Genomic DNA, 19,266 nt, shown 5'->3' with positions numbered 1-19,266 from the left:
TCACTAAAGACAATGGTAGCAGATTTTATTTCATTGTTAGTCAAACTGGAGTGAACCACTTACTACTAAATTGACACTATACAGTAAATGATGAAATGACATGGTATTTTTCCTTGAAGTCATTAATGATGTACCCCAACAACAACAACCTGTTCTTGAAGAGGTAGAACTTGAAGTAAAAGAAGAGGACTAATATTTCACCACACAACCACATGTAGGGACGAATCTAAGTTAATCATAGTGGCAAGTGCCCCCACTAAAATTTTTTTCATTCTTTTTTTATATATAAAATATTAATAATTTTATAAAATATATATTATTAATTATATTTTAATTATCTTGTTATATCTAATATAATAAATACATTAATATTTTTTATATATTTTATTTTATTGTTTAATTATTTTTTATTTTATGGTAAAATTATCTTCGGTTAAAACCCTTATTTGGTCCCTTATAATATTTTTTTGTTTCAATTTAGTCCCACTTTAATTTTTGGTTTTAATTTGGTCACTAATAATTTAAATTATTTTAATTTGGTACTTCTGTCCAAATGATTTAAACGGAGTTAACTGTTGGTCACGTGAATGCTAGGTGGATGCCATGTAGATGCCATGTAGATGGATGCCAAATTGCTCGAATACACCTGGAACCAGAACGGCCCGTTCTGGTTACACTATTTGTGTGTAAATTTGGCATCTGGAACGAATCCAGAACGGTCCGTTCTAAAACCAGAACTGGGCGTTCTGGTTTTAGAACGGCCCGTTCCAATTGCAAAATTAACACATAACATGTGCATGCAGAACGGGCCGTTCTGTTTTCAGAACGGACCGTTCTGGTTTCAGGTGTATTCATGAAATTTGGCGTCCACTTATGCATCTACGTGGCCAATAGTTAACTCCGTTTAAATCATTTGAACGGAAGTCCCAAATTGCAATAATTTAAATTATTGGGGACCAAATTAAAACCAAAAATTAAAATGGGACTAAATTGAAACAAAAAAATATTATAAGGGACCAAATAAGGGTTTTTACCATTATCTTCATTTTTAATGAAGAAAAAATTTACTTACTTCAAGAGTAAGTCTTGATAGATTTATTCTACTTAATAATTAATGTTATATATCAAATTTTTAAAAATTTAATTGTTAAATTGAAAAGCTTTTCATGTATAGATCAAATTTATAAAATTTTTTAAAAATTAAAAATCATATGATACTTCATTTTATTAATTCAAAATAACATATAAAATATTTTTATTTTAAATGAGTGTAAAAATTTAGAGGACACTAAAAGAAAACAAATTAATAATTTTATTATGTTTATCCTATTAATTTTTATCATTTTATTCCTCTAATTTTAAATAAGTTGCAAAAAATTATTAAGTGACACTTAAATATTTCTTCAGACAAAAAGAGAAAAAGGAAAAGTTATCACTCTATTTATAAGATAATTGTATTTTATAAAAATAAGTAATTTTAAATTTTTTACTATAAAAAAATATTTTTTTTAAAATTATTATAGTTTTGGAACGGGTCGTTCTGAATCCAGAATGACCCGTTCTGAAACCAGAACGGGTCGTTCTGGTTTTAGAACGGGTCGTTCTGGTTTTAGAACGGGTCGTTCTTTTGTACGTGGTGTGTTAATTTTGCATCTGGAACGACCCGTTTCAGATGCAAAAATAACACACCAAAAGTGCACCCAGAACGGCCCGTTCTGGTTTTAGAACTGACCGTTCTGGTTCTAGGTGTTTTCAAAAAATTTGGGATCTACATGGCATCCACTTATGCATCTACGTGCTATTCACGTGACCAACAGTTAACTCCGTTTAAATAATTTAGACGGAAGTCCGACATTGGAATCAATTAATTTATTAAAGACCAAATTGAGACTAAAAATAAAAATGAGACTAAATTAAAACAAACAATTATTATAAAGGACCAAAATAAGATTTTAGCCTTTTAACAACCTAGTCACTGTAGATACTCCCAGCAACACAAGACATTTGCTGTTCCAATTCATCTGTCTCCAGCATTTTAACCACTTGATCCATTGTTGGCCTTGCATATAACTGTGGATGACAACACAGAACAGCAACCAACACATACTTCTCAAGAACTCGTGGTGGACCAGGTTCTGGCATGCCATCTTCAACAACATCCAAAGCATTACCGTTCCTAACTGATGACCAAGCAAAATCAGTGAGTGCATAGGGTTGACCATCATGATCCGTTTGAAGAGCCTTCTTCCCACTCAAAAGTTCAAGAAGCACAACACCAAAACTGAACACATCACTTCTCTCAGTCAACTGTCCATACAAGGCATACTCAGGAGCAACATAGCCCATAGTCCCAGCCACTTTGGTACTAATATGCGTCATTCCCTCTGGCTTGAACTTGGCCAACCCAAAATCCGCCACCTTCGCCTCAAACTTGTGATCCAGAAGAATGTTACTTGCCTTAATATCCCTATGGATAATCGAAGGTTGTGCCCCGTAATGCAAATAAGCTAACCCCCTAGCAGTGCCTAGAGCAATCTTCTGACGAATCGGCCAACTCAGATTCTTCTTGGCCGAACCAACTAAATGATCAAAAAGACTTCCATTTTCCATCAAATCAGTGACAATAATCCTTTGGTGACCCTCTAAATCAGTGGTAGCAGTACAATAGCCTCGTAAGGTAACAAGGTTCACATGCCTAACACTAGCAATAACCTCAACTTCATGAGTGAAGCTAGCATCCCCGGCAACAGAACAATTCTTGAAACGTTTAAACGCAACTTGACTACCATCCAAGAGGGTTCCTTTATAAACATTTCCATAACCCCCCTTCCCAATTACGTTGTCAGCGGCAAAGTTCCTAGTAGCCATTTTAATGTCATCAAAAGTGAACCTAACCAAAGTGGTACTTTGGTTCATGGAATCCAACCCAGAATCCAAAGCAACACCCTTTTTGTTGTTCCTTAATCTAAAGTAAGCCCAGAGGGCACCCAAGACCAGCAAGAAGACGGCTAAGATAGAAAAAAGCACAATAAGAATGGTTCGACGCTTACCACTTTTAGCAGAAGAGGAAAAACCAAAGCTGAACAAACATTTAGCGGTTCCGGGGTCTTGCAAATCGGAGAAGGAAGCAGCATAAATAAAAGCAATAGCGTTGCAATCAGCGGTTCTCCTAGTAAGGTAGGAATTCAAGTCGGAGAAAGCGTTGGTGCAGAGAGTACAAGGTACTGGAGCGCTAAGAGATTGGTTACAAGTCTTCCACACGGGTCGAAGCACGGAAACAGGAATATATCCCTCGAATTGCGATCGTGTTGTGAAGGTGGTGCATGAGTTGAAAGTGGAACAGGAAGTGATGTTGCAGGAGGAGCGAATGTCGTATTGGTGGATGAAATGTTGGATATTGTTCCAGCAGGAGAAGGAGGAGTTAGGAGGAGGGGAGAAGAAACGAGTTCGTTGGAGGTATTCGGATCGAAGGATTCGAAGGGATTGGAGGATGTCGTGGCAGCGTGTGACAGAGTTTGAAGAGGGTGTGTAACGGTGGAGGAGGTTGATGTTGAGGGGACATGAAACAGAGAGGGAAAGAAAAGGGTAAGTGAGGAAGATGGTGATAAGGAACAGACAGAGTGACATTGGGAATGTGTGGCAGTGAGATAGATTTTCGATTTGAGAGCATGCTATTGTTGAATGTTCGTCTTTGTGCTTGTTGCTGTGTGAAAAGAGCACTTCGACATTCCCAACAACTTCCGGGTAATTAGTCAAACATTGCATGCTTTTAACCATGGGACCATCTCAAAACTACTCTCTTCCTCGCTTTTTCTGCACATTACATTTTCTCCTTTTCCACGCGTAACGTCAACAAATTAAACTTTTTTTGTTAGAAAATATTAGTAAAAAATGAAAGAAAAATAATATTGTATTAATAGTAAATTATGATACATCTCTCCAACAATTTAAAATCTAATTTCTTCTCCCAAATTTTACATAACATCATTATTCCGGTATGCCTAAGTGTAGTTTATAAATAATCTCCTTCCTTGACTCACTGAGACGCCTTTTAAAGAATAACATCATGACGGCCCAACGAAGCAAAGCGGACAATATTTCAGATACAATGACCCTAATGATGACAGTGAACCTACGATAGGAATATTTGGCACTAGAAGGAGGGCCTAAGCCACTCTTGCCCCTTAGCATTGACTGAGGGACTTATTCAGGTTGAGATGCAAGCAAAGTCCCACATCGTTCAAACAAGAAGATGGACATGGGTATATATACACACAGTTGTCTCTATTAATAGAAAGGTTTTTTGGGTGGTGTCAAAAAGCAAAATCGTGAGGGCTTGGGCCCAAAGCGGATAATATCTTACCAATGTGGAGACATTTATGTATGTGTGTGGTAACCCTTGGTGCACAACAATTCCGATATGCCTAAAAGCCCCACGTCACTTAGGAGTCGAGGCTAAGGGCAGTTTATAAACACCCTTCATCCTTAACCCACCGATGCGCCTTTTAAAGAAAAAAAATCGTGATGGTCTAACGAGTGTCAAAGCGGACAATACCTCGGATACGCTACCTCGGATGTACTGACCTTAACGATGACAATGAACTTATGATAAGAACATCGGATGGGCTACCTTGGATGTACTGACCTTAACGATGACAACGGACTTATGATAAAAACAAGGTTAAATACCTCTTTTGGTCCCTTACAATGTTTTTTTATTTCAATTTAGTCCCACTTTAATTTTTGGTCTCAATTTGATCCCCAATAATTTAAATCGTTGCAATTTGGGACTTAGATGATTTAACGGAGTTAACTGGTGGCCACCTGGATGTCAGGTGGATGCCACGTAGGTGGAACTCAAAATACTTGAATACACCTGAAACCAGAACAGCCGTTCTGGTCCAGAATTTTGTAAAAAAAAAACCAAAATACAAAGCATTTCAAACACTAGATTTAGTAATATTGTTAATGAGGATTAATAACTTCAATTGCTAAATATTTGAGCTATAAAGTACATCGTTAAGGATGATGCAGTGTATCACTAAGGACAATGGTAACAAGTTTTATTTCATTGTTAGTCAAACTGGAGTGAACCACTTACTACCAAATTGACACTATACAATCAAGGATAAAACGAAATAGTGTTTTTCCTTAAAGACATTGATGATGTACCCCAACAATAACAACCTGTTCTTGAGGAGGTACAACCTGAATTTTTGTGGTTTAGAGTTTTCCTTCAGCGTTACCCAGCTGATTTCCTTTCTTAATAATTTCTTTGAATTTTTTTAGTAATGTTATGTTCTGAATTTTTGTTTTTAGTTTCTGAACCATGTTTCAGTCTTTGAATTTATGATATTATGAATTTTTATTTTCAATTTTTGAAATACATTGCGGCATTTTAGTCAAGATTTTGAACTGGATAAATTCAAATCAAAGAAATATTTTAGAAGGTCTTATCTTATTTGATTTTTTTTTAGTTTTATTCATAAATGAATATTAATTTATTGTATTTTTTATTTATTAATATAGATATAATAATAAAAAGCATGGCATTTTGGAACGGGCCCTTCTGAATTCAGAACGGTCCGTTCCAAAAGCAGAACAGACCGTTCTAAAATCAGAATGGCCCGTTCCAAAAGTAGAACGACCCGTTCTAAAATCAGAACGGGCCGTTCTGGTTTCAGGTTTCAGGTTTTTTCCAGGAATTTTGGCGTCCACGTGCGCATCCACGTGGCATCCACGTAGATGCCACGTGGTCAACAGTTAACTCCGTCTAAATCATTTGGACGGAAGGACCAAATTGTACTAATTTAAGTTATTGAGACCAAATTGAGACCAAAAATTAAAGTGAAACTAAATTGAAACAAAAAAATATTGTAAGAGACCAAAAGAGGTATTTAACCTAAAAATAATCATGTTTGATAGAGTCTCACTAACATTATTTAGAAGAAGAATAATGAATATGAAAGAAAGTATGAAAAATAGAAATTGTCTTTTATCTCCTAAATTTTGCTCGGTCAATTCTTATATAGTGTATAAAGAATCATTATTTTCACAATTTCCCAACAAATAAGTTTAAGAAAGAGAAAACAAATTATGAATATAAAGAAAGGTTTTTATGCTAAAGTATTATTGTCACATGAGTTTCCTTCGTATACACTGATTGAGAAGTTGGTGAGAGTAATTTGCTTAGGTTTGTAGTGTTTCTTATGGGCTTTTCGAATGGTTGTCCACAATAATAAAAACAATAACCTATTTCAATGGCTATAATATTTTGTTTTTGATTTTTTTTTTTTGATTTCTAATAAATTCGCACAGAAGATTTTAATTAAAATGAAGAAAATAAAATTTGAACATATAAACAGTTCATATGTAAACTGTAAAGCCGAAGATATAACCAAGGTTAGTACTTTACTGAGATCCTGTTTGTTCGCCACGAAATTGTGGAGGAAGGTAGAAATTTAACTCTTTTTTTATTTTTTCATCAAATTTGACTTTCATTTACTGGGTTTGAGATTGTGAAAGACTGTGTCACGGTAAAGAAAATCCAAAGCAAGCACACACGTTAATTTTCATGGATAAATTCAATTTTTTTTTCTTTATATTATTATTTGGTTTAATTATATTGTTAATCTCTTAAAAATTAAATTACGTTTTTATCCTTCTATTTTAAAATAAAAATATTTAATCATTTTATTTTAAAAATATAAAATTTTATTATTTTTTTTAAATTAACGTTTATTAACCATTAAATTTTAATCTTTACACATGTAATTTAATATTTAGTAACATAATATTTAGAAAATTAAAAAATTATACAAATAAGGTTTATTAATTAATAAATATTAGTCATTCATTAAAATAAATAATATAAATAAGAATATTTTGTATATTATTTTTAAATTCTTATTCTACAAATCACATTATTATGTTATTTAAGTGATGACAAATTACAAAAAAATTATTAAAATTTAACGATAAATGAACCTTAAATTAATAATATTATTAAAATTTTATAATTTTTAAAAAATCAAATATCTCTATTTTAAAAATAAAAAGACTAAAATTGTTAATTAACAAAATTAGAAGAAAAAAAGAATATTACAATCTAGTTTTTGTTTTAGTAAACTATCATTACATAGTTGCTATTTAGTTTTTTCTAATAAAAATAGCACAAGGTTAAAGCCTATAATATTGAGAGTTTCTTTCGGTTCAACTATTTTATCAAACTAAAAAAAAATCATTACATACTAGCAAGATGGTATGCATTACGCGTCGGTCATTTATTATATGATTTTATAAAATTTTCATTCTAATATATTATTATTATTATTATTATTATTAATGATAATAGGTCTTTTTTGTGTATACATTTTTTAACCATTTTATTCTTTTATAACTTTTTCTAACTAACACGTGTATATTTTATTTTATAAACTTTTTTCACTTTATAAGTGATCACTTTTAATAATCATTCATTATTATATAAATTTTAATTATTCATTATTTTATAAAGTAATTTGTGGAGATACAAAATTTTTTTTACACACTAGTTTATATAAAGAGGATGCTAGTAATATTTTATTTCTATCATTCTCTCTATCATTTATTGAAATTTACTAAAATCACTAAATTTAGTTCATCTTGCTTTCCACTTAAAAACCAGTCCTCATTTAAAGATAAAACTCATCAAAAGTTGTAAATTTTAATAAATTTTGCTCATTATACTTTTGTGTGAAATAATTTTTATTTACTATTATTGATGTGATGTTTTAGAGAAAAAACAAAGTTAATTAATTTTAGAACTTTTAAAAGGCATAAAAAGGTGCTTTTAAGATTTAATTGTTTAGGTAAGTCTTAGTTTAAAATATGTTATCTATCTTATTATTTGTTTATTTTGTGTATTTTGGCCTAAATTTGGATGACATGCTCTTTTTTGGTTGCTTTCATGTTATAAATGTGTGGAGAAATTATGGATGTTGGAATCATATTAACTCAATTATAAATAATGCTAATAATCTTAAAGAATGCATTTTTTATATTCTAAAATATTTAAATAAGGACCAACAATTGCTTTTTATATTTACCATTTGGTGCTTGTAGTGTCGTCGTAATGAGAAGGTTTGGAAAGATTTAGAAAAATCAATAAATGTGTCATTCAATGCTTTCAAAGATTACATTTGGCATTGGAAAATTGTTGAAGAGTTGTCTGTTATAAGTGTTTCTCACCAAAATTTTAATTATGCTACTAGTTACCAACGTTGGATTAAACTTGTCTTTGGTATGTTGAAGTGCAACATAGACGCCTTTATTTTTACAGATTTGAGTACCTATGGCATGGAAGCAATCACAAACAAACTCTAGAAGACATGTTTGAGACATGTAGGAGACAACTAGATCTACAAGAGCCAATGAACAAGTGACAAATGTCCTCTTGTCTCTAGGTGGTTGGAGAAGCAATCCAAGGTGGAGAATAGCCAAGATGGGAGGCCCATGGTGGCCTAGGCTTATCTTGGCCAAACCAAAAACCAAGGAATTGGTTTGTTTTAGTTAACAAATGAAGGTTGAACCAAGTCAAATCAATTCATTAGGCCAACAAAAGAAAAACAAGCCTAATATCACTTTTGACTATTTTCACACCTTTACTACTTCCACACCACCTTGAATGGCTATTGCCACATCAAAAAAATGGTTATTTCCACTCCAACTACTAAACTCAAAGAAACTAAAAATGGTGACCATGAATACAAGGTCAAATGGAATACATTTCAAAAAGGAACATGCCTCTAAATCCTAAAGGCATGACCTAAAAACAAAGAGACATACACCTCTAAATACAAGGGTAAAAATAACTTATATACTTAACTACTATATACAAAGGAATGGAAAACAAACTATATAAATTATATACAATAGGAGACTAAGTAACTATGAGGAGAATACATACTTTATGCTCATGATAACCAAAGGTCCAAGAAGCACATCCTCTTTAATAATTTTCTTTAGCCTCCTAACCATAAACCTTGTCAAAGGTCCTATGGCCTTCAAGGATAATCTTCCATCATAGACTTTAACCTTCACCTTTCTTGGACTTATCTCTTCCAAAGAGATTCTTAGAAATTAGGTTCCCTTCAAATCTTCTTATTCATCAAATTAAGACATCATTCTTAATAGCAACAATCACTTGGGTCATTGGTATGCATCTCCACAATGTTAATTTTGAATTTGACTACAAGCAAGTTTTTGATGGCATACACTCTAACTCCTATATAAATACTAAGTTTGGCCTTATTTTGATTTTGTGTAAAAGAAAACTTAATTTGATTCACAACTTCTCAGTAAATTTTATTCCTAAACAAGCCAATTAAATCACTCATATTCTAATAATAGCGCCTAGATTTCATGTTAATTTACATACTTTTAGTCATGTACCTACTTGTATCAATTCTATCATAATTAATGAAATAATATAATTATCTTTTAGTAAAAAAAAAGTTTTAGTTATTGAAATCATTTGTCTCTAAGAAAAAACAAAGTATAATAAAGTATTATCTCTCTCAAGACTAATATGTCATTTTTTTTATATAAGTAGCTTTTGTAAAAACGAAATGGTTATGTTCTTCTTGGTTCTACTTTGTTGGTGGAACTTCTGTAAAAAAAAATAAAAAATACTTTGTTAGTGGAACTAATTTTTTCACCTTTTTAATTTCAGAAGCAAAATTTAAAGGTAGTGTTTGGCATGCAAATAAAACGGTGTATTTTATTTTTTCTGTAAAAAAAAAAAACAGTGTATTTATTTCACTCTCTTTAGTTTCATACTTTTAATATGATCAAAATGTATCACGGATTATATTGATGTTTTGTTTAAAATAAGTATAAAAACAGAACTACTGAATATGTTTCGAGTTATGAGCTTTTGCAGGGTTAGACATTGTTTAACAAACCCTAATTTAATATGTCCCACGTATTTAGATTTTCTTTGGGTCAAGGCGTCATCTAAGAAATCACTGAGCTTGTAACCCATACGGTATTCCTCAGTCCTCCCACTATCACAATAAAATATTCAAATTACTAACTCACATCATCCATGTTAAGATGAGTGTAAGTAGATTGGATTGGGTTAAGTTTTGATGAATTTATTATGTAATTTTATCAAAATTTAACGGGTTATATTTGATCAAATTTGTATATTTTTTAAAAATAAAATTCAATCCAGCCTCATCACAAATAGATTGAATTAGATTAAGTTAATTGAGTTAACATAATTAAATTTATTTATTTTTTATACAAAGTTAAATATTTTATAATAGATATAAAATATTTAATATCTTATTACAAATGTAATATTATCATAAAATAAATAATAATATAAATTAAATTTTAAAATTAATTTGTTAATTTGTTACATTATTATTGGTTCAAATGACCAACATTAATGCAAAATAAAATTTAAAATAAATATGTATTGTTACAATACAATTAATTGAAAAATGCAAAATTTGTTATTGAGTAAGAGTGATTGATGTTATTGTCTTGAATAAGTAATCATTTAAACACTAATTTATTATTATTATTATTATAATATATAATTGGGTCGAATTGAATCATAGGTCAAAAATATAAAATTTGCTATCCAACTTATACAATATCATATTTTGATGGGATTAACTCCAAGCGTGTGGTTTAGCGGCCTTGAATACTCTAGGGACGAACAAATTTTTTTTTTTTGATGAGGTTAGATTGAATTTGATCCAAAAATTGAAAAAATTTGTTCTAAATTCATTGGATCAATTCGAGTTTATGGATTACTCGTACCCACTTATATCCTTATTGTTAAGAAGTTTTATTCAAACATTCAATTGTTAAAAAACTCATGTCATATTAGAATTATTTTGTGGATAAGCCCTCTCATATTAAAGTTGTGACTCACTTGCATTTAAACTTTATAGTTTCGAAAAAAAATTCAAACTCCACCTATTCTAAATCATTAAAAATAGTTAACTATTATTTATCCATGTATCAAAATCAATAATATTAGATGTAAGTATAAAAAAAATTCAAGTATCATATCGACTAAATATATGACAATATCAAAGACTATAAATGGAGAATAACTTTTATGTTACAAATTAGTTTTGAAATATTGAATTTAAACCCCGTGTCATCTCATAAATTTTTTCCCCTATATACTATTCTTTTGCTAGATCACATTATAACTTGATTGCCAAAGTAAGTTTTTATAGGTACCCATCACATTCACTTACTCATGCGACCAGCACCTTCCCTTTCTCCATTACTTCCGAAAACAATTTGATTTTGTGGGTGTTTTTAACATAAAAGATCGACAAGATATTTGTCTCATTCTAGCCTGTGTATCAAATTGGAACATCTCAGCCGAGTCATGCCCTTAGCTATGACGTGATACTTTGTTTGCATAAAGTATGTTTGGGAGTATACGTCAATCCACAATTTAGGAGTCAATTAGTTCGTTTTTGACTTATAATAATATAATTTTGGTCATCCATATTATATGTCAACTTAACATGCTTCGGTAAGGATCATTTATGTATATAACTAAAATTGTCCTTTGATCTACTCTTTCAACTACAAAGGTAGCTCCGGTGATTCTATCCGTTTACTCAATATTCCAACAGAATCTCTTGACCCTTTCCATAAATTAATGGAGTTTGAAGTTCATTTAAATAGATCTAAGGTATCAAACCCTGGGAAAGTTACACGTTCCTGTTGTAGAAAATTTACCTTGGACTCTTTATAATCTAAGAGCCAGATCCCCGATCCACGTGAACAATAATATTGAATTCAACAACTCATTTGATGGTAATACGAGAAATTAATACTGGCAAAAGACAAATTTGTATTCAAATTAGCTTGAAGAATCTCCATTCATTTCAAACTATTTAATATTATAAGAGAACGAAGTACGTGTTTGATCAAGTTTACTCGATAAAATATTGAAAAACAATCTTTCTTTTTTTATATTCCTTAAAGAGACTTTTAAAAAAATCTTTGAATATATATAAAGTCATTGAACCAATTAAAGTTTAAAATAAAAAAGACAAAGGTCGAAACTCCAAATCCACTGTAAAAGGACAACATAGCTTCTAAAAAGAGGTTAGAGACCCTACATTGGTTTATTTTGTGAGGCAGGAGCTTGATCATGCACGGCCAAAGTACCTTCATGAAATTTTCTGCATAACATGGATAAAATCCTAAATTGGAACATCATGATCATTGTATACTTTATTATTTTTTAATAATTTTATGGAAAAACAGATCACGCAATGATACAAATAGTTTTAGCTGTATCAGAATAATAATTGCGTCTTTTCTTTTTTATTTAATTTATATAGCCTCACCCAGACTAATTTGTTGTTATCGTTAATTATGCAATACCACACCATATAAAGCACCACTTGAAAAGAAGCTTTTGAGTAATTTATTACACGCAACTTGTTGTTTCATACTGTCTAAGAACGAATGCATTAATTTATATATGAACAAAAAATTATAATCCTAATATATTTAAACAACGGAATCCGTATAATATATTTGTCTCTGATTGCCAGCTATGATATGAGTATGATGTTGGGAGTTGAGGTTCCCTTGTCCAATAAAACAAAAGCCAATTGGGCTAGTTATCAAGATATAGAATAATCCATACAAGCATCAACATAACCAGAGGCCTCCTGGCTTAACCCATAAATTTCATCTATAGCTATAAAGTAGATAAAACAAGTGTTTAGAACATTTATAATGAAAGTTACTTATAAATAATTTTCAACCACTTTAAATGAGTCTCATTGTATCACATCATTTTTAAGCAATTCATATTATATTTACATAATTTTTGTTTCAATAGGAGTTTGCCTATAAGTATTTCCACTTTTTGACAATTCATATTGTACTTTTTGATAAATTTTAAAAAATTAATTTGTAGGACAAATCAAATCTCTTCACATGAACTTAAACAATGTAATATCTCGAAATAAAGGACGATGTTTAACTTTTACAAACTAACTAAGCACTCTCCAACTGGAGGTGCTCTTAGAAATGTAGTAAAGCACGTTTTTGGTAAAGTTTTTTTAATGCGTGAAAAATCATAATTAAATACCCTAATGTTTAGGTGAACATAGTCTTCAAGTTCCTCTTTAATGTTTTGAAAAGTCATAATAAAATACTGTAATTTTTAGGTGTTGACTGCCATCCAAACATACTGAATAAGGACGTTCAACATGCATCTTATATTCCTTCTATAATTAATTTATGATTTATAATCCTTAATAATTTCTATTTTATTTTCACATTAGGAAAAAGATAATACCCTGTTCCACCATGCACCCCTTCTGAAACCATTGCATGATAACACCAATAATGGCAGCCCATGTTATGACCACAAATACGAACAAGAAACCAATGCAAACATAACCATTGACCCTTACCACACCAAAATCAAACATGGTGACGAAATAACGGATGTTGTCGCCTAAGTTTTTCAACATGTTTGATTTAATCTAGACGATGCCCTCAGGTTCAATCTGTGGGCAAGGTCGATGTTACCCGGTTCATGTTAAAAAATAACAAGTGTAAAGAAAAAACCATGCAACGAAACAACTCTAAAAAGAATCAAATTATGTACACCCCTTTCTTCCTTTACAACAGAAAACGTTTCAAAAAAGATACAATCTGAAATCTGAATGTATAAAAAAATTATGTCTACACCAGCTAGTGGAAAACAATTCAATTCCCCCATGCAATTTCAATCTGTGGTGACAGCCTCGGACACGGAACTTCCTTCTTCTGTCTCCTCCTTAGAACTAGATATGCGGCGACCTTGTAATGTATATGCTTGATAACCAGTTGGACTGCATAACTGACCCGAGTTACTAAGCGCAGATTTCTCGATATCAATCCTCCCAGCAATAAAAGGAATTGGCCTTTCCATCAACGAGGGTACCGATTCATCAGTCTCCAGCATTTTAACAACCTGATCCATCGTTGGCCTAGCATATAGCTGTGGATGAGAGCACAGCACAGCAACCAACACATATTTCTCAAGAACTTCTGGAGGACCAGGTTCCGGGATGCCATCTTCAATAACATCCAAAGCACTACCATTCCTAACCAACGCCCAAGCAAAGTCAGTGAGTGCCGAGGGTTGACCATCATGGTCCGTTTGAAGAGCCTTTTTCCCACTCAAAAGCTCAAGAAGCACAACCCCAAAACTGAACACATCGCTTCTCTCAGTCAACTGTCCATACAAGGCATACTCAGGAGCAACATAGCCCATAGTTCCAGCCACTCGGGTACTCATATGCGTCATTCCCTCTGGGTTGAACTTGGCCAACCCGAAATCCGCCACCTTGGCTTCAAACTTGTGATCAAGAAGAATGTTACTCGCTTTAATATCCCTGTGGATAATCGAAGGTTGTGCCCCGTAATGCAAATAAGCCAACCCCCGAGCAGTGCCTAGAGCAATCTTCTGACGAATGGGCCAACTGAGGTTCTTCTTGGCAGAACCAAATAAATGATCATAAAGACTTCCATTTTCCATCAAATCAGTGACAATAATCCTCTGGTGACCCTCTAAATTCGTGGTGGCAGTACAGTAGCCTCTAAGGGTAACAAGGTTGACATGCCTGACACTAGCAATAACCTCAACTTCGTGAGTGAAGCTAGCATCCCCGGCAACAGAACAATTCTTGAAACGCTTAAACGCAACCTGACTACCATCCAAGAGGGTTCCTTTATAAACATTCCCATAACCGCCACTTCCTATGATGTTGTCTCGAGAGAAATTCCTAGTGGCCTTTTTAATTTCCTCAAAAGTGAACCGAATCAAAGTGGTACTCTGGCTGATGGAATCCAACCCCAACCCAGAACCCACTTCAGTACCCTTCCCCCTCGCAATACCCTCCCTTTTCTTTTTCAATCTCAAGTAAGCCCAAAGCCCAACGAAGAGAACCAAGGCCAACAAACAAAAAACCGAAACAACGGCGATGATAATGGCCCGACGCTTACCGGAGGAGTTCGAAGAGGAGAAATCCAGCCCGAAGAGGCACTTGGCGGTTCCGGGGTCGGTGGCGCCGTATTGATCGGAGAGAGAAGCAGCGTAGATGGAAGTGTAAGCTCTGCAGTCGGTGACGTTCCCTACGGTGGGTCCCGTCAAGTAGGAGAGGAGGGTGGAGAGTTTGGTGGTGCAGAGGGCGCAGGGGGAGTTGTTGTCCAAGGATTGGTTGCAGTTCGTTTGGACGGCTTGTGTGGCGGCGGCGGGGACGGTGGCTTCGAATTGTTGCTTGGTGGTGATGTTCATGCAGCCTTGGGAGATCCACGCCGTTTGGAGGCCGCAGGAGGCGCGGATGTCGAAGCTGGGCTCGAACTCGTTGATGAAGGATTGGAAGGTGGACCAGCAGGAGTCGGAGGCGTTTAGGGGAGGCACGAAGCGGTGGCTGCGGCGGAGGTAGTCGGCCTGCAGGAGGTGGAGGGCCTGGAGGATGTAGTGGCACTGCGTCCCGGAGTCGAAGGAGGGGCGGGCGCCGCCGCCCACCACCCGGAGGACGGTTATGTTGAGGGGGCATGGAACGGCGGCGAGCGAAGGGGTTGGGAGAGTGAGGAATAGGAGAGGGATGAGGTAGGCATGGAAGGGAAGGGACATTGTGATTCGTGGTGTTTTGAGTTTTGACCAATCTGGTGGAGTTAGTTATCTCTGTCATTCATTGCTGTGTGAGATTGATTCGCTTCTTCAAACTTGTGCAGCTATTGTATTTTATAATGAATAAAACACACGTACCAGCAACTCCGCAGTGGTGCGCTTTTGACCACTCTCCCTTCTCCCTTCTCACAAATCACAATCTATCTATCTCCTCTCCTTCCCTCCTCTTTCATCTAAACATCCACACAGCAAACTCTGCTTTTAACTTTAACAACCCATACACATATATTTAATTAAAAACATACGTATGGTCTTCTTTAAATATGCTTTTTTTTTCCTATCACATTACTAATGCCTTTCAATAATTCTTTTATAAATTTTATTCAAGAAACAATATAAAATATTGTTCATTACATTATACATATTTTAGTAAAGTTTTGAAACCAATTTAAAATATTTGAAAACTTTTTAAGTGTTTTCTTTTTTACTTTAATAGTAATACTTCAAGGATAAAATTGGTATTTTACTCTTATTGTTTTGATATTGACATGTTTATATATCATTATGTAATAAACATTTCATTTAATGTTTTGATAGTAGAACCTGGCTATGTAACCTAAATGGGAAATTAATTTTATCGATTGAATTGTACAAAATGAATAGTTAAGGTTTATTGGGGCTTACACTGTACACACAGAGAAAATAACCGGTCGTGGTCGTAAGTCATAACAGGGAATGGGTTATAAATGACCCAGAGACAGACCCACCCAATTTAAGGTGGCCAGGTGAAAGATTTTTCTACTTTTTCCCATGTCACGTGGCTTGTCTTACACCGGATTCAGTAAAAGGGAGGAAAGGAAATAAAATAAAATTTTAAAATAGATAATAATTAAAATAGAAATAGAGATTATTAAATACCATAAAAAATTTATTCTTTGATAAGTTACTTGATTTAAAAACAAATAGAGATTATTGAATAGATAAATCATCACGAATAAATATCTCCTTCATAGGATAAATAACTTGATGGATCAGTTGAAAAAAGTGTTTGTAATTTTCAAAATTGACTTGAGATATAAGTATCACTTAATAAGAGTAAAAGAGAGTGACATGTCAAAAATTGTTTGAGAATTTCTACGGTACCCTCTGTAAAAGAAGGGTACTGGTACTGTCGATGATGTGTGATCCAAATCACTTATAATTTTATAATTATTTACAATTCAATATCCACGTCAATTATAATGAAATTCACGTTTTTTAATATTTTTTCGGAGTGTTTGCTTCATTTTTCTTCCTCTTTTTTTTTTGAAATGTTTGCTTCGTGTTTCTTCCTCTCAGGAGTAATGGTCCCCAATAGGGTTATCACAGGGCTTGGGAGGGGAACCAGTGAGGAGCAAGATGCGGGGTTTACCTCTCATGAAATTAGGGTATTCGGGGTTTTGGAGGAGCCAAGCCTTGCGTTCTTCGTCCCAATTGCGGATCTTGGGGCCCAGGCTGTAGGTCACGTTAGGGTTCAAGGGGGCTTGCTCGTCGGGGTCGTTGGGGTCGGCGTCGGAGCGGATCTCGGCCAGGATGCGGTTGGTCTCCTCCACGAGATTCTGGTTGACGGCGTCGGCGTCGGAGGAGCCAAGGTTGACGCCGATGGTGCCGCGGAGGACGAGGATGTCATCAGAGACAAAGGTAACCTTGGAGGAGTCATGGTCGACGGTGGAGAGGAGGGAATAGTAGAGGGCGGAGGAGAAGGGAAGGGAGGAGTGGTAAATGGTTGTGGCGAGGGAGTTCAAGAAGTAGGGAGAGAGGTTGAGGCGGAGGGGAGGGGAGGGGAGTGGGAGACGGAGGGGCAAGGGAGAGGTGGGAGACGGATAGGTGGGAGACGGAGGGAGGGGAGAGGTGGGAGACGGAGGGAGGGGAGAGGAGATCGTATAATTATAAAAATATTAATAAAAACTTAAAATTAAATAATGTAAAAATTTAAATATAAAATAATTTTTATTTAAAAGGTTGACATGACATTTGACATGGTATTTAGATGATGTGTACATATACACATTAGCTACAGTACCAAAACCTCTCATTTATCAGGGGTACAGTAGCAACTCCCAAATTGTTTTCAGGATTATGCATGATCTTTATGCGTACGTGGTTATATCCTTTGGTGCGGCCAATGTCCCAACAATGCTCATAGACTATATGAACGAAATTTTTAGACTGCTCTTGGATAGGTTTATAATGACATTCATAGATGACATTATTATCTAATCAAGATCCCAGGGGGAGCACAGAGATTAGAGAGCACATCACTACAAGAAAAATGTAAATTTTTGATAGAAAATTTTTTACGGATATGGATTCGTCGAAAAATTTATATTTTTTGACGAAAAATTTTCGACGGAATTTTCCTTCGAAAATTTCTAACAGAAATATAAATCTGCCAGAAATTTTTGACGGAAAATTCCGTCGAAAAAATAAATTATCGAAAATTTTCAACAGAAAATTTCCGATGGAATATTTCGTCCGAAATTAGAATTTTTATTTTTAATTCTTATTTTTTATGTAATCATTTTTAACTACTTTTTATTTAAAAAAAAAAGATAAATAATTATCTTAAGTGTCACCTACAATAATTATGTATTATTATCGTATTGATATTTAATACCTCTAAATTTTTTTGTTTTTTAAAATAAATATTATTTATCTATCTTAAAATAATCAAACTAGTGAATTTATATTTTAGAGGGATGAAAATCAAAGAAAAATATTTTACTCATTTTATAAGTAGGAAACAATCTTTATAAATCTTACAAGGATGAAAAATAAAGAAAAAAATTTACAAAGAGCAAAATCAAAATCACCCATCTTATAGGGACTAAAATATATTTAAACCTTCTAAAATTAATATTTTCGATCTTAACAATTATTTTAAATAAATAATATTTATTTTTAAATATTTATAAACTACTTAGAGATGTTAGTATATTGTCTTTAAAATTATAGTAAGCAAGTTCAAGTGTGAATATTTTCATATTTGTGTGTTTCATGAGTTTTCTATTAAATAATTAGTGCAAATATTAGTTTATTTAACATAAATAATATTTTTATATTTTAGAAGAAAAAAAAACAATTTTTTTTTATTTTCTAGAAGAAATAAGTTTAAAATTACACACACACACACATATATATAATATAGGAGGTTATAATTATACCGGTGTAACTTTTACTAAGTATTACGCCGCTCAATAACTTTATATTAAATGTGAATTTTGTAAATCCAACCGTTAAATTGAAAGTTCGTATTACTTTATATGTGTATATCAAATTTTGTTAAAATTGAACAACAACTGGAAGGTAATCAAAGTGTTCATATTTTAGTGTATTTTGAAATGAATATATTACATCAATTTTGTTTTTATAAAAATGAAGTATCAAATCATTTTGGATTAATATAAAACTTTGTATATATAATCTAAGAGATATGAACTTTCAATTTAACGGTTGGATTTACAAAATTCACATTTAATATAAAATTATTGAGCGGTGTAATACTTAGTAAAATTTACTAAGTATTACACCGCTCAATAACTTTATATTAAATGTGA

At 33.1% G+C, this 19,266-nt stretch overlaps 1 protein-coding gene and 1 pseudogene across 1 annotated transcript; both read right to left on the bottom strand.

Moving 5' to 3' along the window:
• Positions 1-1,854: 1,854 nt before the first annotated feature.
• On the bottom strand, positions 1,855-3,797 carry LOC109797030 (putative LRR receptor-like serine/threonine-protein kinase RKF3 pseudogene; annotated as a pseudogene).
• A 9,822-nt stretch (positions 3,798-13,619) lies between these two features.
• On the bottom strand, positions 13,620-15,938 carry LOC109797964 (putative LRR receptor-like serine/threonine-protein kinase RKF3). Its single transcript, XM_020358145.3, has one exon. The coding sequence runs from the start codon at positions 15,671-15,673 to the stop codon at positions 13,778-13,780; it is 1,896 nt and encodes a 631-aa protein (XP_020213734.1). The 5' UTR covers positions 15,674-15,938; the 3' UTR covers positions 13,620-13,777.
• Positions 15,939-19,266: the final 3,328 nt, after the last annotated feature.

Source organism: Cajanus cajan, chromosome 6 (genome assembly GCF_000230855.2).
Source record: "Cajanus cajan strain Asha chromosome 6, NIPB_CcT2T_4, whole genome shotgun sequence".
NCBI lineage: Eukaryota > Viridiplantae > Streptophyta > Magnoliopsida > Fabales > Fabaceae > Cajanus > Cajanus cajan.
The sequence above is the reverse complement of the archived record's forward strand: the minus strand, read 5'-3'. Positions and strand labels throughout refer to the sequence as shown.

Coding starts and splice junctions, on each gene's coding strand:
- LOC109797964 (XM_020358145.3), bottom strand. CDS start 15,673: ATGTCCCTTCCCTTCCATGCCTACCTCATCCCTCTCCTATTCCTCACT.